Raw genomic sequence first — 23,453 nt, forward strand, 5'->3', positions numbered from 1 at the left:
TAAATAGCCCACTACTCTACACTCCACTAAAAGCCCCTAAATTGAGGATTTAGGAAGCCCCCTGACACTAGAGGAACAGAGTTATCTGACCCAAAGAATCCTCCAAGCCATAAGTGACAGAGACACCTCCCAAACTAGTGGATGGGGAGTCCTGTCGGGGTCTCTGAGAAGATCCCAAAGGGGGGGTAGAGGGACTGGAAAATCCCAAGAAAGTTCCAGTAGAACCAGATACCAAAGTTGAGATCTCTAAACTGTAGTTATCGGTACCAACTCAGCCTATTGTCTGTGCACCTGGGCCGAGAGATCATGGCGAATGGGATAAAGGTGTACCCATGTTCCAGGTGCCCGTCTGCAGCCGTTGCTCCCAGGTACGGCCTCCAGTTGAAGTACCTGGGAAGTTGGTGATCCAGGTGTGACGCAAACAGGTCTATCTAGAACAGGTCACATCGGGACTGGAGGGCCTGAAAGAGAGAGGTTTTCAATTGCAAGAGACTCGTGTCCTTCAGGTGTCGGGAGTGCCAGTATGTGATCTGATTGGCCACTTCCGGGAGGTGTTCCACCGTCACTGAGACCTGATGAGAGAGGCAGTACTCCCAAAATGACCTGGCCAGATCTGAGAGAGCTTTGAAACGAGTGCTCCCCCCCAGGTGGTTTATATATTGCACCGCAGCCACATTGTCCATCTTGAGTAGGACATACCATTTTGCCTGGTTCTTGGTCCAGCATTTGACCACGAATGATCCCCGGCAGGAGTTTGAGGCACTTTACGTGCATGGATTTTTCTTAAGTAGACCATAGTCCTCCTGTGAAGAATGTACCACAATGTGCCCCATCCCGAACCACTTGCGTCAGATTCTATGATTAGGTCAGGAATAGGGACAACAATCGCTCTGTCACTAAAGGCCTCCATGTGATTGAACCACCACTGTATTTCCTCCAGTGCATCGCCCGACGGGGGAACTACCTGAGAATACGTAAGGCCTCTTTGGAAATGGGCAGCCTTGAGATGCTGTAGGACGCAATAGGGAAGAGGGCCTGGGGATGTGCCTGGGATGGAGGACGACAACAGGCCAACTATCCTTGCGATGTAGCGGAGAGAAGTCAATGTTTTGACTACCAACTAGCACAGCTCGTGCTGATCTTGTTAATCTTCAGAGAGTCTACCACAAAGCCTAACATCACCAGACATTAGGTGGGAGAGAGGACAGACTTCGGCTCGTTGATAATGAAGCCAAGAGATTCCAAGTGAGAGACTGCCATCCAGAGGTATGAGAGCAGAGTCTATGAGGACTGGTCCATCATGAGGACATCGTCCAGGTAAACGGTGAGGCGGACTCCACGAGCCCTGAGAAATTCCATTACTGGGCCCATCACCTGGGTAAAACAACACAGGGTGGAAGAGAGGCTGAATGGAAGAGAGGTAAACTGGAACATTTACCCTTGCCAGTGAAACTGTAGGAATCAGCGGTGTGGGGGGAAAAAATAAAATAAAATCGGGATCGTCAGGTATGCGTCCTGGACATCGAGACGCACTATCCAATCGTTGGGTTGGAGGATCTCCAGTAGTAGATGGATCCTCTCCATCTTGAAGTGGCGGTATACCAGCCAATCGTTAAATTCCTTGAGCACAGACTTGACATCTCGCCATCAATTAGTTTCTCATCTCAGTCAGAATCCTAATGAAAAGAAAGAATAAGTCGCACATAGAAAGAGAAATAAAACATGCTCAAGTGTGTACAATGTATCAAAATGGTCAATTTATGTTCACCACAACATTTAATTTTACATGACCAGCAGTTTTCATTCCATAGTTGGGTTGGGAAACATCGTTAGTAAAACAAACTATTGAACTGCATGTAATACATACGGGTTCCAGTGTTCTTTGGAGATTTTGTATAAACTACCAAACATAATTGGTAGAATTTTGTCAATGTTCTCCTCAATGAGACTTAGAATATATTCATTATTCCAAAAATACAAGGCCCTTTCTGCAACCTGAAATAAAAATTTAGATTTTAACATACTGAATAAGGATCAAAAATAATGCTGTTTTTCTCCACAAATTCGTTAATTAAAAATTACATAAATAATTAACTTACTTGAAAATGAGAACTTGAGACACATTTAGAAATTTGCTTGAAAAGTGGTTCTTGGATCTTTTTGAACTGAGTTGGTTCTATGACATCAAGGATTTCCTCAATTTCACCTAAATACATCACCTGTGTAGATTAAATAAGTTATTTTAATGGACCAATAAAACAAAGGTTACATAACACTGACTTCAGGAAGATGACTCAAACTGGAAAGAAAAACGAACACCAAAAGAGAAATTATTTTTGTTTGTGCACACTACAATTACAAAGTAGTTCTGGAGACAAATCGGGAAAATGCTATTTACATAAGACACCAGTTAGCAACTTGTTTCTGTTGTAGATTCACACTCGGAATATCGAATTTCAAAATATTCACAAAATTCAATTAGGAATATACAGCATGCTGCGCTACACCACCCAGAAACCATCCATGCATCTGGATCGAACCCTTCGTTATTATTACCCCTCTGGACGATGTACAAAGGTTGTGTAATATAAAGGTCTTAAGGTAGAGGAGTAAAGGACTACTTTTTTAAGCTAATTAGGCATCCAATTTCTCATCAGAGATATTTTACGTTACAGCAAGCTATCCCTCAACCTAGCCAAACACACTTTACTACATTTATTTCAGCCAAGCCAAAATCTTTGCTTTTCTTGCAAAGAATATGATCAAAGTTCATGAAGATGTTACTCTGCCAGATGACTAACAAACGTTCGGCCCAGTGCTTCACAGTGAACATTTTGAAACAATCTCTCAAACTTCATTAACTGCCGCCCCTTCTGGGTGCCCTAACGATTTGAGTCTGTCTAGAATCATGAAACTGCTCCATTTTTTCTTTGGAAACGAATACATGGTGCTGCTTAACATCTCCTTAGGTCAAGGCAACGTTCACAGAGGTGGTTTAAAAAACTTCAGTTGAGACCAGATAAGAGCAACTTCAGGAAGATTTCTTTGGGAAAGATCCTAGAACCATTTGCTCAAAGCCAGCTCAAACAATTGGTGGAAGGAAACGTGTTTCTTAATCTCTTCTCTGGCAGCTTTTCTTCAGGCAACAGCAAGAGGCAGTGATGCTATCAGTTTTGGATGGCTTTTGGGCGATGGTAGTGGCATTGGGTGTCGACCATTAACTCCATTCTGAACATTAAGGAAAAGCAGGCTTTGCTGGCACTTTTCTTAAGTGGCTAAAATATTTTCTAATCAATGTGGAGCCAGTTGCTGCTGTTCAACCATTTGCTTCACAACACCAAAAATTGAAGAACAAGTGACCTACCTTTGGTAACACGCTGGTAGCGACTGTTTTCTAGCTGCACATTACTTACCTTTTGAATATTATCCAGGCATTGAACTGAATCTGGAAACTTTTCGAAACTACCTCTGGGCAGCAGTAGGTGGAACGATATGGCTCTGCACTAACTTCGTTCCGCTACGGAAATGAGGTGCAGGACCTATATAGGTGCCACTCCCGCATGCTGCTGCTTTCGAGATTGCCCGCACACTCAGATGCTGAGCCACAAAAACAAATTGGTGTGACCAATGTTCAGATTCCGAGACTTGTGGTCTTATTAATGAACAGAGAACAGGTAGGATGGGAAGGTCTGTAAGGAATCTGCAGCTAGATAATCTCTACCAGAAAGAGCCTTACTGAAGGTAAGTAATTTGTTCTTCTCATAGCGGCTTCTAGCCTCAGCCAGGTCTTGAGGTGTCTCCTGAAGGTTAGCAGGTCCTGCGTCTGTTGTAGGTGGATAGGAAGAGTGTTCCATGTCTTGGCGGCGGGTCCAGGATGAACCCCAGGTTGCGTGCGTGGTCGGTGGGTGCTGGTTCGGTTACCAGTGTGGCAGGCCACCAGGAGTTGTTCCAGGCAGAGGGGGTGGAGCGAAGATGAGGACCTCGGTTTTGTCAGAATTCAGTTTCAGGCAGTTTTTCTTCATCCATTCGATGATGGCCTTCCTTCCTCTGTTTGGTTTTGGCAGTGGCAGGGTCCTTGGTGAGGGAGAGAACATATGGAGGGACACCACGCAGCTGCCTGGCACATGTCTAGAATAGGGAACAGCATGCTAGTGGACTGGGAGAAGCTTTGGCCCCTGGTAGAATGAGCATGAAGTCCTTTTTAAGACTGCTTTTTAGCCAATGCGTGGCAGATTTTAATGCAGCAAACGAATGAGCAGGAGATGGTTCACTTCTGCACAGCTTTGCCTTTCTTCACCAGAAAACTGGACAAAGAGCTTATCGTACATTTGGAGTTCTTTGGTCCAATCTAGGTAGAAGCTCATCGCTCTCTTGACGGTCCAAGCAATATGATTCTCTCCTCCTTAGAGGGGTGAGGAAGACCATAGAATGCCTGCAGGGTGATGTTTAAATGACGTGGAACAGTGTCTCAACTTTAAGCAAGAAGGATGCCCCGGTCTGCAGAATTAGTTTGTCTGTGAAAAAGGTGGTGTATGGCAGGTGGACAAGATGAGCTTGAAGCACAACCACACGCCGCACCAATGGGATTGTGGCAAGGAACACAGTCTTGAGGGTGAGCAGCTAAAAGGAATAGCTGTGACGCTCTTCGAGCATTGTGGCATGACAAAGGGAGAGGGAGGAAACAAATGTTTTAAATCTTTAAAAAAACACTTTACAACTGGAGACTTAGCGGGCTGATACGCCAACTGCAAAAAATCTGAAAGGGCCCAAAGGTACCCGTTAACTGTGCCCTGAGTAAGGCCCTGCCGGCTAAGGACAAAACAAAAAAACAAAACATGAGATATATTTGCCTGGAAAGGGGTTCTCTCTTTTGATCAACGTACTAAGCAACAAATTTGTTCCAATGGCAAGTGGCTACAGTTTTCATCAAGGACGCCTGGCTGCCGAAAGGACATCAACCAACTCTGGAGGAAGGTTGAAGGTGTTCAGCTGTTGCCTTCCTTCTCCAAGCTCGAAGGGGGAAATAATGAAGATCCAGGTGCAGGACCCCAGCCTGTTACTGTGACAGCAGGTTCCCTCACAGGGTCCAGACTGATCAAAGGACAGATGCCAAAAGCCCAGGAGTTCTGGATACCATACTCTCCTTGCCCAGTCTGGGGCCACTAGGATGACTTAGGACTGGTCAGTTCTGTTCATCCTGAGAACGAGGCGAGATATCAGCAGAAAAGTATATAGGAGTCCCAAGTTCCACTCATAGTGGAACACGTCGCTGAGCGAGAGACGCATTGGAAACTCCAACACGCAGAAGTGTTGACAATGGGAGTTCTCGGCGGTGACAAACAGATCCATCCAATGTTGTCCCCATTCTTGGAAGAGAACTTGCACGACCTCCAGGTTTAACTGCCACTTACTATTCGCCAACAGTTGAGCTTGCCTGCCCTGGCATTCAATGATCCTGCCAAGTGGCCCACCACAAGAAACACGTCTTGGTGGGCCAGCCATTTCCAGAGATACAAGGCCTCCGAGCACAGGCTCTGTGACCCCCAACCTGCCCTGGATGGATGGAAGGAAGGAAGGAAGGCAACAGCCTTCAGCTCCAGAAGGTAGAAATGGAGCTGGGACTCTGTCGGAGACCAAAGGCCTCCAATCTCCACCTCTCCCAGTTGGCCACAGCAACCCAATAATGAAGCATCAGGCACTATAGTCCGCTCTGGTTGGGGAAGGGATAGGGGTCTGCTGCTGACCTAACTGTAGTCCAGCAACCACCACAACAGATCTTTTGCAGTCTTCTCCGAAATCTGAAAGTTGCCGGAACGGTTCCCGTGAAGTTGGGCTGACTGAGACTTCAAATCCCACTGCAGAGTCCACGTGTGCCACCCAACGCACTCGACCAGCAGCATACAGGAGGACATCAGTCCCAGCAGCATCAGAGTGTACATCACCGAAATCCAGGACTGAGTCTAAAAGATAAAGGGCAACAGGCTGAATGTCCCTGAGGCTCTTCCGGGGGAAGGGCAGATGGGGAGGAGGCACAAAACAGAATCATGCCCAAAATGGTGCAGATAAAAAGGAGCATCTGAGAAGAAGTCAGGTGAGACTGTAATCTGGAGGTGGTTGGCTCACTTGATGGAATAAATGGTGTCCAAGCCACAAAGAATTGTGAACTTGTTTGCGTTACAAGTGTCTTGAATAATCCGGGCAAGCACTGCTCAGAGCTCATTAGGGACACCTGGGAGAACTTGCACCACAGACTGCCAAAGAGCGTGAGAATAGCGCACAAGCTGGCATTCCCCGAGTGCCAAGCTCGTGAATGAAAAGACTATCTTCCAGAAAGTCTCCATCTGTTTCACCTATCAGGAGAAGTAGTTGGAAAGGTGTTGTGATAGGTTTTGCTTGCAGACGCCTGCACTATCAAGCTTTCAGGGGGCAGTACGGAGGAAAGAAATGCAGTGGCTTTGTGCAATTTGACGGTTGACCAGGGGGATCCACAGTGGGGTTTGTTAAATGGTAAGAGGAGCTCAGTAGATGTCTGGCCTGGCTGAAGAACCTCCATTAGTAAACAGGGGCTGACCTCCAAGGTGGGGAGCTGGAGGTCATGGACTACAGCTGCCCTATGCATAACCGTGGGATAGGAAGCACTCTCCTCAGTGACAGGGCCCAGGGGTGAGCGGACTGTGGTCTCAGAGAAGACTGAAACATCAACCCAGTGTTTTGTGAACATCTGAACAGATGACCACACAACCTATATACAAAAGCTTGACCTCCCTGGCAGCATTTTTTTCAAATGGGGAAAGGATTGGTGTATTGCCTCCTGCACTCCCAAAATAGGATGTGCAGGAATGAGGAAAATAAGTGAGATGGGGAAGGTCAGGGGTTAATACTCCCACGTTCTGCCTCCTTTCAGGAGGCATGAAGAGCTGCAAGACCACCAGGCATCATTCTCGGTCAAACAAAGAAAACAGTAGATTGAAGAAGGGATTGCTGGCCTTACCTAGTATTTCACTCCCTATTTAGAGGACATTGGGGGCTTTAACTTCAGTCCGTATCACAGGGGGAATACGTTTTATTTCAAGACATTTATTTTCAGTAGCTTGAATTTACAAGACCCTAAACCTTGGCCTACAGTCTGCCCCTCTTGCAGCCCACCCATAAGAACAGCAAACATTGCTGTTAAAAAAAGACTACAGGCTTGGGTTGGTGTGCTGCAATGGGGATTAGCAGACACAAATATGAACAGATTGGGAATTTAAAATGTGAATTATGTCACTGAAACAGAAAAAGTAATGTTTCTAGTTTTTGGCCCAGGTTTTTAATAGCATTTAAGAAAACCTATCATTTCCACAAGGTTTTGAAAAGTAGAGACTGGGGAGAATCTAAGGAGGTGTGAGCTGTATGCATTTTACAAGCTCTCGTTCACATACTGCCAAATACTGGGGGGAAGCGCTCAGTCCTCATAGTTACACAGTACTGAACATTGGAACTTACTGTCAATGGCAAGCTTGCTGATATCCTGCTCTCTCACATTAGTCTTAAAACAAGCATTTGTAATACAATAGGTCTCGCATTTGCGAGAGTTACAGCTACTGGGGTTATAAATGATGTCTTTTATTTATGGGTTTTGGTTTGGAGTGTAGGGGGATGTATGTGGTGTGGAATGGAAATTTGTGGTTCGTATTTTAATTGCAACTTGTGGAATTGTGCAATATTGAATTGTGTGCTACAAAGTGTATTTGTGCAGTGGAATTATGTGGCATGGCGAATATATATGGGTGAGAGTTGTATAGAATAGTTGGAAAGGAAGATACAGAGGGATAGGTGGTTTATTTAGGAACTGGTGCAAGCTTTCCTCACACAGAAGGTACAATGCAAGCTTTCCTCACAAAGAGGGTACAATTCAAGCTTCCCTTGAAGAGAAGAAACAATGCAATCTTCCTTCACATGGAAGGTACAATCCAAACCTCTCTCACAGAGAAGGTACAATGCAAGCTTCCCTCAAACAGAAGGTACAATGCAAGGATCCCTCACACAGAAGGTACTATGCAAGCATCCCTCACACACAGCCGATACAGCACAGCAGCAATGCAAGCTAACCTCATACAAAACACAGATACAGCACAGCAGCAATGCAAGCTAACCTCACAAAAAGCACAGATACAGCACAGCAGCAGTGCAAGCTTCTAACTCACAAACAGCAGATATTGCATAAACAGCAGCAGTGCAAGCTTCCCTCACAGACAGCAGATACACCATAGCATTAGCAACGCAAGCTTCCATATACACACAAAGCAGATACAGCACAGGCAGCAGCAGTGCAAGTTTCCCTCACATACAGCAGATATAGAACAGCAGCAGTGCAAGCGTCCCTCACACACAGAGCAGATACAGCACAGCAGCAGTGCAGGCTTCCCTCTCAGAGATCGTACAATGTAAGCTTTCCTTGCACAAAGTACAAAATGCTTTCTAAGTTGGCAGGATTCACAGTGACTTGTGCATAAATGATGCCAGCACTGACCACTCCTCGTGTGCAAGATACCTTTCACAGTGACTCCTAGCGGGTCACTCTTACGCTTGCCTATTTTAAAAAGAACACGAAACAGATGCACAGCAAAGATTAAAATTAGGCCGCATGTTTCTAAATGCACCGGTGGATCACCATTCCGTTAAAGGATGGTAAGACAAGGGACTGACTGAGAGCAAAGGATACCTGAAGAACTACACACAACTTTGTGATCCGAGTTCTGCTAGGCACCTTTCCTCATGTGCCATGTCTGAGTTATGACTTTGAAGATTAACTCCTGTTCAATTACATATGTTATGGGCATTGTCAGATACCTGCATGTCGAAACAGGACAGTAACACAGAGCTGAATTCACAACAAAGTACAGCTCAACAAGTTAGCTTCTGACCGCTTGGTGTGCTCTGGTGTTCGCAGGTTCTAATCTTAACCACACCTTTCATCTGAGTCAGTGAAAGAGTGTAGGGTTTGTATTGAGAATCACAGTGTCAAAAGATACTGGCTTCTCATTATTTATAGTGCCATGAAGACAACATCAAGTGTTGTATAGAAATGTATCTTATGAATATATACTAAAGGTGATGTGCTGCTTTCATTCATTTAAAAGACACACACAAGTTGAACAGTGAAACTACCTTGAGACATGGCCATTAAATGGGTATGGGGGTGCAAAGAACATGCATGGACTGAAGATTACATATCGGAGCTATTTTAAAACATGATTATCTGAAGTGGATTGCGGAGGTGTTGGCACTGTCTTGTGGGTAGACGAATCCAGCTCAGAGGCACCTTCAGGGAAAACTCTGTGTTTGCATGAGCAGCAAATACTACAAAGTAACATTTACAGCCCAATTTTTTTTAAAAGATTTGGCTGCAGGGGACGAGGACAAGGGGAGGTCGGGGAGGAGAAAATGAATGCAAAACAACAAGATAAAAGAAAAACAAATGCAATAGTCTGTGCACCTTTTGAACCTCAAACAAAATCCAATCACTACAAAAAATAAATTAAAAACATAAAAAAATAACGAGGTAACTGATCACGTTTTGTTATAAAAGCCGAACGGGTCAAAATAAACAAAGAGGGCGTTTAGTTCCAGAGATTTACAGCTCAGCCGCACGGAGATGAGGGGGTGGCTAAATGAAAATAAATTAATCCTGTAAGTGCAGTGCCCATGTAGCCGGGCGCAGTGCTGATCAAATGAAAGGCATGTGTGCTGCTCAAAACAAAGCCGCCTGGGCTACAAAAGCATAATATTATAAAATCTTTCACACACACAGCTCGACCTAGATAATATAAAAAAGTGCGTCAAAAGTAACAGAAAAGGACAGAAGTGAAGGCCTACATGTAAAAGGGGCAGTAGCCATGGGAGGGAACCAAGCACCCAAAGGAGGGACAAATACAACCAATGCACCAGTAAAAAGGCAGCATTTTTAAACAGCACATAAAAGAACAAATCACAATGAGTGGGTGGAAGTGGTTGGAGCTGGACCTCAAAACCATTTAAAACAGGTCGCTAAGCAACAGTGCAAGCACTGTATAGGCTCGACCTAAAAACGGCTCTCTCACATGTGCAAGTCGCACTATCACATGAATTAGGGAAAGTCCAAAAGTGTGACCACGTGAAGACCAATGTTGCCTCTGCTCCTCTGTGTGAGGAAAAGACGGCCCTCTGTGACCTGCAGTCAAGGCTGTGTGCACTGAAAACAAGTAAAAAATCACTAAAATTAGAGGCGTTTACATCAATGAAGCCTGATATCGGCTTGCTTTTCCATTCACAGGTTGCATGCATCTGTTTCATTGAGCAGGGGTTGTCTATCATTCACTAACAATGTAACAAAACTAGTTAAGGTAGGAGGTACAGGGCAGATGCCCCCAGAATACCAATCCGACTTCTAGTGTGGGGCTGACCAGTTTCTGCCAGCCTGCCACAACCAGGCGAGTTGCTGGCCACATGGGGAGAGTGCCTTTGTCACTCTGTGGCCAGGAACAAAGCCTGTTCTGGGTGGATGTGCTTCACACCTCTGCCTGCAGGAACTATGACACCTCAAAGGCTCACCCCTTTTGTTACAGCGCCACAGGGCATCCCAGCTAGTGGCGATGCCCGCACCTCCGGCCACTGCCCCCACTTTTGGCGGCAAGGCTGGAGGATATAATTAGAAAAACAAGGAGTCACCCACCAGTCAGGACAGCCCCTAAGGTGCCCTGAGCTGAGGTCACCCCTGCCTTTAGAAATCCTCCATCTTAGTTTTGGAGGATTCCCCCAATAGGATTAGGGATGAGTCCCCCTCCCCTCAGGGAGGAGGCACAAAGAGGGTGTAGCCACCCTCCAGGACAGTAGCCATTGGCTACTGCCCTTCTGACCTAAACACACCCCTAAATTCAGTATTTAGGGGCAACCCAGATCCAAGGAAATCAGATTCCTTCAACCTGAACTAAAGAAGGACTGCTGACCTGCAAGCCTGCAGAGGCGACTGAAGACAACAACTGCTTTGGCCCCAGCTCTACCGGCCTCTCTCCTGACTCGAAAACCTGCATCCAGCGACGCATCCGACAGGGACCAGCGACCTCTGAAGCCTCAGGGGACTACCCTGAATCCCAGGACAAAGAAACTCCTGTGAGCAGCGGCTCTGCTCAATAACAAGCAACAAACTTGCAACTTTTCTATAACTTCAAAGACCTCACTCTTCCCACCAGAAGCGTGAGACTTCACACTCTGCACCAGACGCCCCCGGCTCGAGATCCAGAGAACCAACACCACAGGGAGGACTCCCCGGCGACTGCGACACTGTGAGTAGCCCGAGATGACCCCCCCTGGACCTCCACAGCGACGCCTGCAGAGAGAATCCAGAGGCTCCCCCTGATCGCAACTGCCTGTAACAAGGGACCCGACGCCTGGACCAAGCACTGCACCCGCAGCCCCCAGGCTCTGAAGGAACCGAACCTCAGTGCAGGAGTGACCCCCCCCAGGTGACCCTCTTCCTAGCCCAGGTGGTGGCTGGTCCGAGAAGCCCCCGTGCCTGCCTGCACCGCTAGAGTGACCCCCAGGTCCCTCCATTGAAACCAATTCAAACTCAATGCCTGCTTTGCACACTGCACCCGGCCGCCCCTGTGCCACTGAGGGTGTGTTTTGTGTGCCTACCTGTGTTCCCCCCCAGGGCTCTACAAAACCCCCTTGGTCTGCCCCCCGAGGACGCAGTCCTGCTGGCAGACTGGAACCGGAGCACCCCTGTTCTCCATAGACACCTACATGTTTTGGGCACCTCTTTGACCTCTGCACCTGACCAGCCCTGAGCTGCTGGTGTGGTAACTTTGGGGTTGCCCTGAACCCCCAACGGTGGGCTGCCTATGCCCAGGAACTGAGACTTGTAAGTGTCTTACTTAGCTCACAATCTAACCAATACTTACCTCCCCCAGGAACTGTTGATTTTTGCACTGTCTACTTTTAAAATAGCTTATTGCCATTTTTAACAAAAACTGTATATGTTATTGCTCTAAATCAACGTTCCTAACTTACCTGTGTGGAGTACCTTGCATTTTATGTATTTACTTCAAATCTTGAACTTGTGGGTATAAAAATAAATTAAGAAAATATATTTTTGTATATAAAAACTATTGGCCTGGAGTTAATGAGTGTGTGTTCGTCATTTATTGCCTGTGTGTGTACAACAAATGCTTAACACTACCCTCTGATAAGCCTACTGCTCGACCACACTTTCACAAAATAGAGCATAGATTTATCTCTTTTTGCCACAATTGTACCTCTAAGGGGAACCCTTGGACTCTGTGCACACTATCTCTTACTTTGAGATAGTATATACGGAGCCAACTTCCTACAAGGACCATCTAACAAATGGACGAAACACTGAACTAAGAAAAGCCTGCACGAATGAAAATTCATCTATCAATTTGAATCAATAAAATAATGCTTGGTTAATGTATGGACTGATCTTTGATCTTCAAGTAAAAGCACAGCACATTAGCAAAAGGAATACCAACTAATTAGGCTGTAGTAGCAGCTTTACCCATGAGCTGCGGTACATCCAGGATAGAGTTGATCTGCATTCAGTCGACATACCTAAAAGGCACTATATTTCATGATACTAAGTGTTTCTCAAACAGACACTATTGTGTGTTTTTTTTCTAGGTGGTAATCTCTATGCATGCCTAAAACTAAAGAGTGCAAAGACGGAACCGCAGGGGATCTGGGATCAGTAAGAGAGTGGTAAAGGTCCTCTCCGATTTAAATGACAATCTGATGTTAATTTGCCACAGAATACCCAGAAGCATACAGTCCCACTATATGTTCATGAAAATCATGCAAAACTGTTCCATGTATAAATCCAGTGCCTAACAAGCTCTTATAGCACACGTAACAGCTATACCTTAAATCTGCATCATGCACTGGCCCAAATACAGTGCACATCCACTTAGGGAAAAGCATGTGCAATTCCAGTTCAGGGGGAATCTTTTTGATACGGGATATACTCATTAACCAGAACTCTGCAACTGATTTTTCCTGTGAGAAATAACATCTGAAAACATGAGATGAAAGGCCTAAACTAGTCAACAGAAGGAGGTAAGGCAGTACCACTTCCTTATGCCAACTAAAAAAGGAAAGGTTAAGTCCTTTCTGGATTAATCAACTGTAGAACTACTTCCACAATAAGGTATTGTATCTTCTTTACTTTTCATTTCTGCATGTACTCCAAGGCAGATTCAAGCAAGCTTGTCAAATTTAGTGTTAAACTTTAACATCATCAATTTGTGATGGTGACTTAAGCCTTGCTTCATTGAGAGAAAATCCTGCCTGCACTACAACCTCAAACTGTTAATCTCACAAACAAACGTTTGAGCTAACCCTTTAGTGAGGTCAAATTTGAATCAACAGTGTGTGACACTGTGCTTATTAATGAATGTGAGGATCTTGGTAACAGAAGGTAAGAAACAAGTTACTTCCCTATAACAATAATTTTGCCGCTTGAAGAACAAGTTACTTACCTTCAGTAACTCCTCATACGGTAGAGACAATATCTAGCCGTAGATTCCTTACGTGTGAATTTCCCCAGGTGTCGGACTGGATCCAGAAGATTATTTATGAGCAGTACCCATGTGCTCCAGTAGGAGGCATCGATTGGCTCTGTGCGTCATCATCTGCAGTGAGGTCCGCGTAACCTATATAGGCACCATCTAGGAGTGCGGACGTCAGTTACTTTTCACGACTTTCCACGTCAGGAGCGTGGAGCCATGAAGTGCACTGACACTTTGTGTCCAAACAAGGGCCCTGAAAGGGATCATCCCCAATCCTAGAAATCTGTCCGTAGATCAGGGAGGATGAGTGGGTCGGTAAGGAATTTGCGGCTAGATATTGTCTCTAACAAATAAGGAGCAACTGAAGGTAAGTAACGTGTTTATCTGATAGATCTCTAGCTGCAGATTCCATACATTTGTATAGATACAGAAGTGATATCATCCCTGTTCATGGTACTGTGGACAAATTTAAACAAGAAAGTCCTGCAGGACCGAACAGGCAAAATGCCATTCTCTGCAGACCTGACTGTCCAGGCAATAGTGATTGGTAAACGTGTGCAGGGAAGCCCATGCTGCTGCCTAGCAGATGTCCAGAACTGGGACTTCACATGCTAATGAAGTGGTCACAGATTTGGCTCCGGTGGAATGGGAATGCAAGCCCTCTCGGGGTTGCTTTCTGATCAATGTGTAGCAGAATTTGATGAAGAGAACGACCCATCAAGAGATGGTCCGTTTTTGCACCTCCAAACCTTTCTACACCACAACATACATTGAGGTGGTCATCTACCCATAACACTTGTGTGCAGTCAAGGTACAACAACCCCCCTTTTGTTGGATCCAGACAGTGGAGTTGCTCCTTTTCTTTTGAGGGATGCAGAAGAGCATAGAAAGTAAGCAAGGTGACAGAATGGCTTGCATGAAATGGTGTCTCCACTTTCAGCAGGAAAGAGGCCGTAGTGTGAAGCACGAGTTTGTCTGGAAAAACGGACAGAAATGGAGGCTTGGATGATAAAACTCTGCAGCTCACTTACCATTGGAGCAGATGTAATTGCCACAAAAAATGCTATTTGATCATGGGCTGCCAAGGGGACAATTATGAAGAGGCTCGAAAGGAGAATACATTTAAGAATGAGAGGACCAAATTAAGGTCCCACTGAAGCATAATAAAAGTAAAAGAGGGAAACATATGTCTAAGGCCCTTCAGAAATGTATTTACAACGGGCATTTAAATAAGGAGGGTTGGTCAGGCATCCGCAAGAAGGCACGCAGAAAAGAAAGATAACCCTTCAGATTACCCAAAGCAAAGTCTTGTTGGACAAGGTTACGAATAAAAATAAGGGCATCAAAGAGAGAAGCAGAAAGTAGATCAACTGACTTTTCCTTAAAATACAATACAAATGTTTTCCATCGGCAGGCGGATATCGCCTTGGTGGAGGTACGCCTAGCTGCCAGATGAACTCTGCAGACTTTGAGAGGAAGGTCGAAAGCTGTCAACTGTTGCCGCTCAATCTCCACACAAGAAGGTGGAGAGTTGATGTAGAGTTGACAGGTTCGGGTGGATTACCCTTTCCTGATGCTGCAACAGAAGATCCGCCTAAAAGGGCAGCCTGGTCAAGGGATCGATACTCATGTTCAGAAGCTTAGGATACCAGACTGTAAGGAAATGCCTCCTTGGCATGGTTACCCCCTGACGTTTTGCCTTTGCTGATGCCAAGTTATGATTTGAAAGTGTGCTGGGACCCTGCAAACCAGGCCCCAGCACCAGTGTTCTTTCCCTAAACTGTACCTTTGTCTCCACAATTGGCACACCCCTGGCATCCAGGTAAGTCCCTTGTAACTGGTACCAAGGGCCCTGATGCCAGGGAAGGTCTCTAAGGGCTGCAGCATATCTTATGCCACCCTGGGGACCCCCTCAGTCAGCACATGTACTCTGCTTGCCAGCTTGTGTGTGCTGGTGGGGAGAAAATGACTAAGTCGACATTGCATTCCCCTCAGAGTGCCATGCCAACCTCACAGCGCCTATGGCATAGATAAGTCACCCCTCTAGCAGGCCTTACAGCCCTAAGGCAGGGTGCACTATACCACAGGTGAGGGCATAGGTGCATGAGCACTATGCCCCTACAGTGTCTAAGCAAAACCTTAGACATTGTAAGTGCAGGGTAGCCATAAGAGTATATGGTCTGGGAGTCTGTCAAACACGAACTCCACAGCACCATTATGGCTACACTGAAAACTGGGAAGTTTGGTATCAAATTTCTCAGCACAATAAATGCACACTGATGCCAGTGTACATTTTATTGTGAAATACACCAAGAGGGCATCTTAGAGATGCCCCCTGAAAACATAACCGACTTCCAGTGTGGGCTGACTAGTTTTACCAGCCTGCCACACACCAGACATGTTGCTGGCCACATGGGGAGAGTGCCTTTGTCACTCTGGGGCCAGGAACAAAACCTGTACTGGGTGGAGGTGCTTCAAAGTTCCTAAGATACCCGAGTGAAATACCTTTTATTTAAAGTATTGTTTGTAAATCTTGAACCTGTGGTTCTTAAAATAAACTAAGAAAATATATTTTTCTATATAAAAACCTATTGGCCTGGAATTATCTGAGTGTGTGTTCCTCATTTATTGCCTGTGTGTGTACAGCAAATGCTCAACACTACCCTCTGATAAGCCTACTGCTCAATCACACTACCACAAAATAGAGCATTAGAATTATCTCTTTTTGCCACTATCTTACCTCTAAGGGGAACCCTTGGACTCTGTGCATGTTATTTCTTACTTTGAAATAGCACATACAGAGCCAACTTCCTACATTGGTGAATCAGCAGTGGGGTACAAGACTTTGCATTTGCTGGACTACTCAGCCAATACCTGATCACACGACTAAATTCCAAAAGTTGTCATTAGAAACTGATTTTTTAAATTTGAGCTATTTTTCAAAATGTTAGTCCCTATTAGCATTTCTGTTAGAGTTTAAAAGTTTTGTAAAAGTTTGGATTAAGTTCTTGAAATAGTTTTAGATTCTTAAAAAGTATCCCAACTTTTAGAGACATAATGTCTACTGCAGAAGAGATGGTGGTGGAGCTCAACCTCACCCCTTACCTGCATCTTAGGATATCAGAGTTAAGGACTCTCTGCAAAATCAAAAAGATAAAAAATGGTTCAAACCCTACCAAAGTACAGCTCCTGGAGCTCTTGGCAGAGTTTGCTAAAAACAACCCCTCTGATGATGCCCTCACAGAGGGGGAAACTAGTGATGTGGAGGAATTCCCACCTCCAGTCCTAGTTAGGGAGACCAGGGTTTCTCCAACCCTGACTCCAGAAGTGATAGTCAGAGATGTTGCTTCTCTCACAGGAGAGTCCAACAGCTCTGGAAGCATTGAGGACAGCCTCAATGAAGATGACCTCCTGTTAGCCAGGATGGCCAAAAGATTGGCTTTGGAGAGAGAGCTCCTAGCCATTGAAAGGGAATACAAGAGATGGGCTTAGCTCCCATCAATGGTGGCAGCAATTTAAATAGGGTCAGAGATACCCCTGACATGCTAAAGATCCCCAAAGGGATTGTAACTAAATATGAAGATGGTGATGCCATCACCAAATGATTCACAGCTTTTGAGAGGGCTTGTGCAACCAGAAAAGTAAACAAATCTCACTGGGGTGCTCTCCTTTGGGGAAATGTTCACTGGAAAGTGTATGGATAGACGCCTCACACTCTCTGGAAAGGATGCAGAATCCTATGACCTCATGAAGGCTACCCTGATTGAGGGCTTTGGATTTTCAACTGAGGAGTACAGGATTAGGTTCAGGGGGGCTCAAAAATCCTCTATTCTACCCCTACTTCCATTGAAACCTATGTGTTTTGGGCACCACTTTGACCTTTGCACCTGACCAGCCCTGAGCTGCTGGTGTGGTAACTTTGGAGTTGCCTTGAACCCACAACAGTGGGCTACCTTGGACCCAACTTTGAACCCTGTAAGTGCTTTACTTACCTGTGAAAGTAAAAAAATACTTACCTCCCCCAGGAACTGTTGATTTTTGCACTGTGTCAATTTTTAAAATAGGTTATTGCCATTTTTGCCAAAACTGTACATGCTATTGTGATGATTCAAAGTTCCTAAGATACCTGAGTGAAATACCTTTCATTTAAATTATTGTTTGTAAATAAACTAAGAAAATATATTTTTCTATATAAAAACCTATTGGCCTGGAATTGTCTTTGAGTGTGTGTTCCTCATTTATTGCCTGTGTGTGTACAACAAATGCTTAACACTACCCTCTGATAAGCCTACTACTCAACCACACTACCACAAAATGGAGCATTAGAATTATCTATTTTTGCCACTATCTTACCTCTAAGGGGAACCCTTGGACTCTGTGCATGCTATTTCTTACTTTGAAATAGCTCATACAGACCCAACTTCATACACAGACTCTCTGTGCCCAGTCTGGACCACAAGGTTGACTTTGGACTGGCCGTTCCTGATCTTCTTGAGAACTCTGGGCAGGAGTGGTATGGGCGGAAAGGCATACAGGAGGCCTGAGCTCCACTCAAGATGAAGTGTCTCTTAGTGATAGCTGGGGGCAGAGGGGGGAGGTGGAGACTGCTCTGTGTGAGGACAGACAGCCCAATTCGGATTCAAGTGTCAGCTCATTCAACCACTCTTGCTCAGGAAGACCCATCAGCCTGGTGATGGGCCATAAGGATATGTAGGGCACATCGCAGCTCCCTTTGCGTGACTATCTAGCGTGAACGCACAAGCAGCCAAACTTGTCAGCCTGACAAGAACGGTCAAGCAAGAAAATGGCTAAATTATAAAATTCAAACACCAACTTCACCAAAAGATGTATATTAAAATAGTGAGTTCAGAGACCTCAAACTCCAAATCTCTATCTGCTCCCAATGACAAATTACACTTAAAGGATATTTCAAGGCAATCCTTATGTTACCCTATGGGAGAGATAGGCCTTACAATAGTGAAAAACGAAATTAGCAGTATTTCACTATCAGGACATGTAAAACACACCCGTACCTGTCCTACCCTTTAATTACACTGCACCCTGCCCACGGGCTGCCTTGGGCCTAGCTTAGGGGCAACTTACAGGTACTAAAAGGGAAGGTTCGGTACTGTCAAGTGGGTGCACTTGCCAGGACAGAATGGCAGTTTAAAACTGCACTCACAGATGTTGCAATGGCAGGCCTGAGCCATATTTACTACTCATGTGGGTGACACAATCAGTGCTGCAGGCCCACTGGTGCCATTTGATTTACAGGCCCTGGGCACACACCTTGCACTGTACAAGGGACTTACTAGTAAATCAAATATGCCAATCATGGAGAAACCAATCACCAATACATTTTAGACAGAGAGCATAATCACTTTAGTACTGGTTAGCAGTTGTAAAGTGCCCAGAATCCTAAAGTCAACAAAAACAAGTCAGAAAAAATAGAAGGAAGGAGGCACAAAGTTTGGGGATAACCCTACATCAAGAGCCAGGTCCAACAGTATTTCGCACCAGTGGTCAGTAGTCATTGTGGCTCTGTGATCCTGTAATGGAAAGTCACAAAAGTAACTGACGTAGCACTATGTAGGTACCTCACATGTCCTTTCTGGCTTGGGCTTCTTTGATGTGGAACCGAATGGCGACACCTACCGGCGCACAGGACTACTGCTCAAAAACCTGTGGATTTATTCTGATGTCTGGGGAATACTGGAAGGTAAAGCGTCTGCAGCTAGATAGTCTCTACCAGATAAGGCATTACTGAAGGGAAGTACCTTGTTCACTAAGCCCTGACAGACATATTAACGGGCACCTAGTCTAAGCCTTGTTGTTGCCTACTGATGAACAGGAAGCAGTGAGATGAGACACTCCAGCCCCAGGTGCCCTTCATTGTTTGACTGAAAACCCTAATCCAGAGATTCTGGTTGTGCAGGCGCCCATCAGCAAGATGAACACCAACTCAATTACCCTTAACCCCAATCCCACCACCCTCTAGTCAGAGAATAAAAGAAGTTTGAGGCATTCAGGAAACATGTTCTCTCATTGACCAACCCCGGCCTAATGGCCAGTCAATGCCAGTTGCCTGGTCAGACATTACTTACATACTCCCAGCCCTTCCCATCTTCCTCTGGGATATGGTCATTGAGATCTTGGCAGTGGTTCCTGAAGCGTTGTGAGCCTCTGTAGCTCAAACCATTAAGCATGGTGAGGATGCGGCCAAACATGTAACTCCTAGTGGTCTGGACACCATCTATAGCTTGGTACGAGCAGTCTGCACTTGTCAGGTGCTCCATTGCCATGCATGGATAAGGACTAGGGGCTTCTCCAGAGATGTCCAGGCAGTCCTTATGAATATGCCTTTTGACGTATCTTTTTGGTGAGAAAGCGAACTCTTTGAGCCTTTCAACCTCTGCCAGATAGTTTTAACACTTTGTGGGCTACTCAAGAGGTTTAGCCTACAGGAAATGTCGCCCCCCCCCTGCAGTCTACCCAATCCTTTTGGGGTTGGGGACCAGGCATTCAATGTACAGGTCCCTGGGGGTACATATCCTCCCGGTTCGCTTCAACTGTAGTATCCAAACTGCTTTAGTTTGCTGTTAGTAGCACACAAACACTTGGTGGAGGTAGGATCAGACATGTCCTTGAAGGGTGGCAATATGTTACATAAAGCTGCTGGGTCCTGCACACTGTTCAACAGGGCTGTGCCCTTCCATTCCTTTCTTACCCAACACATCTCCCGTCCACTTCAGAGTGGCTTTCAGAGCACATGTCCATCTTGTTGCAGGAGGTGCACGTCCTACTGGCCATAGAGAGTGTACTAGATGCAGAAATCAGGACTGTTACTCTTGCTTTTTCCTCATACTGAAAAAGGCCTTCATACTATTTTAGACAAATTCAAAATGCTCACACCGGCCCTGGTCTTTCTGCATCCAGGCAACTGGATGGTAGCCATGGGCCTGCAGGACCTGTACTTTCGTGTTCTGTTGACCCACAGATGTTACCTGCAGTTCAAGGTAGGCCCGGAGCATTTTCAGTATGCCGTACTCCCCTTTTGTCTAACCACCACCCGTCAGGTGTTCATGCAATTGATAGTGGTTGTCGCTGCACATATGTGGAAATCAGGGTTACAAGATTTCCACTACTTTCATGACTGGGTGTCGAAAGCGGGCTCACCAATGAACCACCTCCAGAGGACAGCAAACCTCTTGACATCACTGGGGTTCACAACTAGTGTGCTTAAGTCGCACCTCACTCCTTTGCAAAGGCTTCCTTACATAGGAACCACTGTGGATACAGTGCAGTACAAGGCCTTGCCTCCATTACAATGAGTCCAGGACATTCAGGCTATGATCCATGTTTCAGCCTTTGTTCAGGGTCTTGGTAATAGTGGCTTGAGGCTTCTTGGCATCCTGCTAAAAGGCTATGGCAGATGTGGGCTCTGCAGTAAAATGGTAAGTCTCAGTGGGCTCAGCACCAAGGACATCTGTCCGATCAAAACTAGGTTTTGGAGAAAGCTGTGCAAGTCTGAGGGGTCAGACATAGTCCAGAAAGAAACTACCGTCAGCAAGCAGGAGTGGGGCTTATATGTCGCTCCACTCAGTCACTTCTAGGACGGAACAGAGTCAATGAGGAGTCACATGGTGCTACCTGCCAAAAGTCAGGAGCAGTGCTGTGAAAGCTTTCTGGATCTAGTCTGGTACCTCGGGGATAGCCTAAGGTGACGAATCTGCAGCTCAGTAGAGTATTCACCACAAAGAATATTACCGAAAGTAACTTGTTCTTTTAGTCAGTAATGCTTTAATTGATTTAACTCCTACCTTATAGTATTGTTATCATCTTATAAAAATGTGTGCTCAAGAGATACACATAAAATGACATCAGGAGGCAAGGAATTTATGTATCCTTATCTTGCTGATTAGGTTAAAAGATCCAGGCCGTACAATGGAGAAAAACAACCCTTATGCAGAACTTTAGCCCCTTTTTAGCACGTATGCCATATGTTGAATTGGTTCTTTTAGAAAATGAAAACAGGAAAGGTTTTTTTGTGTGTTGGTCTTTTGGTCTTCTCTGCTAATTCACTGGAGTTAATTATTTTTAATGGGACAGAGCCTGACATTGACAATAAGCATCATGTCTTCAACTGGAAAACCACAACACATGGACAACAAGGGGCTGGCAATAGTGGGTAGAAAAATGTAAAGGTGAGTGGCAACACAGTGGAGGATAGCAAATTCAAACACAGCTCAACAAACCTAGCGAGAGGATATTGAAGAACTGATGTGGCATTTGCTTGAAAATTTAGAAAGAGAGTAAAGTTTATCTTTGAAGAAGGAAAAACCATTTCAAAGCAATTATGTCGATCATTCGATGTGGCAGACACAGTGAGCAGGCATTTACGCACCAGCATGGTAAAAGATAGCACTTTTCTCAACATTTAAGACCTCAGTACAGGTCAATGTAATAAACACACCCTTTTGATGGAAAGTATTTGACTCCAGTGTTGGCTGCAGGAGGTGAAAAAAAGAAAATGACACTACTGTGGCCACAAGACCTTTATAAGCTAGAGGACCCTTCAGAATTAGAGCATCAACGAACACAACACTGACAGAATGTTCACTCTTCAAGCAACGATTTCAGAGCCGTCTGGTTTAGGACTCGCAAGCCTCAACAGCACAAAGGCAACAGTCAGTGTAAGTGAGACGGTTGTTCCAAGTCAGAGCTAGGAAGAGGCCTAATCCCAAGGGACTCGGGTCAAATAAGTGGTGTTTACACATGCCACCCCAACACACTACAACTTTAGGGAGTAGAAGAGAGATTTTACCCAAGTATGGGAAAGGTTAATCTCTGATAAGTAGACGCTTTGTCCTACGATATGGATACTGCTTCAAGTTTGAAAAAACTCCACCCACATTACAGTAAAGACAGAGATGCAAAGATAGATGCAAAGATGAACTCACCAAACCTCCCAAACAAGAAATGTAAGATATAATAAAGAAAGGAGCAATAGAAGAAGTCCTGAAAGAAAGGATATGTCAAGGGATGTACTTGCTCTACCTTCTAATTCCAAAGAAAGTCCGGATGTTGAGAGCAGTCATGGAACTGAGACTCTTAAATGTCTAAAGTTTGCACCAAGAGTGCTTAAGAAATGTCTAGCAGTGGTAGAAAATTTGAGGTGGCATGGCGTTTCCTTACCTGTATGACTGGCTGGTGAAGACAACTTACTTGATCATACAGCACCAGATGAGCATAAACCAGGTCGCAAGATCAGTATTCAAATTAGGGTTCTTGATCCAACTGGGCAAAAATATATCAGCTTACCATGCTCAACAAAAGATATGCCTGGAAGCAGAATTGGATTTAGAAAGGTCTAAGACTTCCCAATACAAAAGAGGGTACTAGAACGGAGGAAGACGATTTGCCTTTGTCAGAATCTTCAACAATGAGTGGTGAAGATGTTAGGAATGATGGAATCCTAAATTCCCCTAAGACTATTTGCTCATTTACACAAGATCATTTTAAAATGCTCATAATTCAGTGGCACACGTCTGATGATTTTGAGAATACAGTGTTTTTTCACGACCAGATTGTAGAAAGAATTGGAATGGTGAAAACAGACAATATGACAGAAGGCAAGGACTTTAACAACCTAGTTCCCACGGTGATCATCACAATCTGGGTAAATCTCACACACACATGTGAAGTCTAATGACTAGTGGGCATTGCACACAAGAGAAAGTGGTTCAACACATAGCCTAATTTGATCTAAAAGATGTATTCCTAAATTTAAAAATATTCTGCAAGGAAGTAACAGGCAAAAGTGGTGCTGATACCTTCAGACAACAATTTTCTACTTAAAAAAACAAGGCAACACAAAATCATATGGCCTATCAAAACCAGCTTAAGACA

At 45.0% G+C, this 23,453-nt stretch overlaps 1 protein-coding gene across 2 annotated transcripts in view; it reads right to left on the reverse strand.

The window, feature by feature from the left end:
* Nucleotides 1–23,453, reverse strand: part of PPP2R5A (protein phosphatase 2 regulatory subunit B'alpha) — a 465,744-nt gene that overhangs the window by 79,071 nt on the left and 363,220 nt on the right. For both annotated transcript variants that reach the window (XM_069233927.1, XM_069233928.1), the window contains 2 exons: nt 2,100–2,219; nt 1,868–1,995 (listed from right to left, as the gene is read on the reverse strand). In XM_069233927.1, coding sequence (XP_069090028.1) covers nt 1,868–1,995; nt 2,100–2,219 — 248 coding nt within the window. The remainder of the gene's footprint in view (nt 1–1,867; nt 1,996–2,099; nt 2,220–23,453) is intronic.

This window comes from Pleurodeles waltl, chromosome 5 (assembly GCF_031143425.1).
Source record: "Pleurodeles waltl isolate 20211129_DDA chromosome 5, aPleWal1.hap1.20221129, whole genome shotgun sequence".
In the NCBI taxonomy this organism is placed as follows: domain Eukaryota; kingdom Metazoa; phylum Chordata; class Amphibia; order Caudata; family Salamandridae; genus Pleurodeles; species Pleurodeles waltl.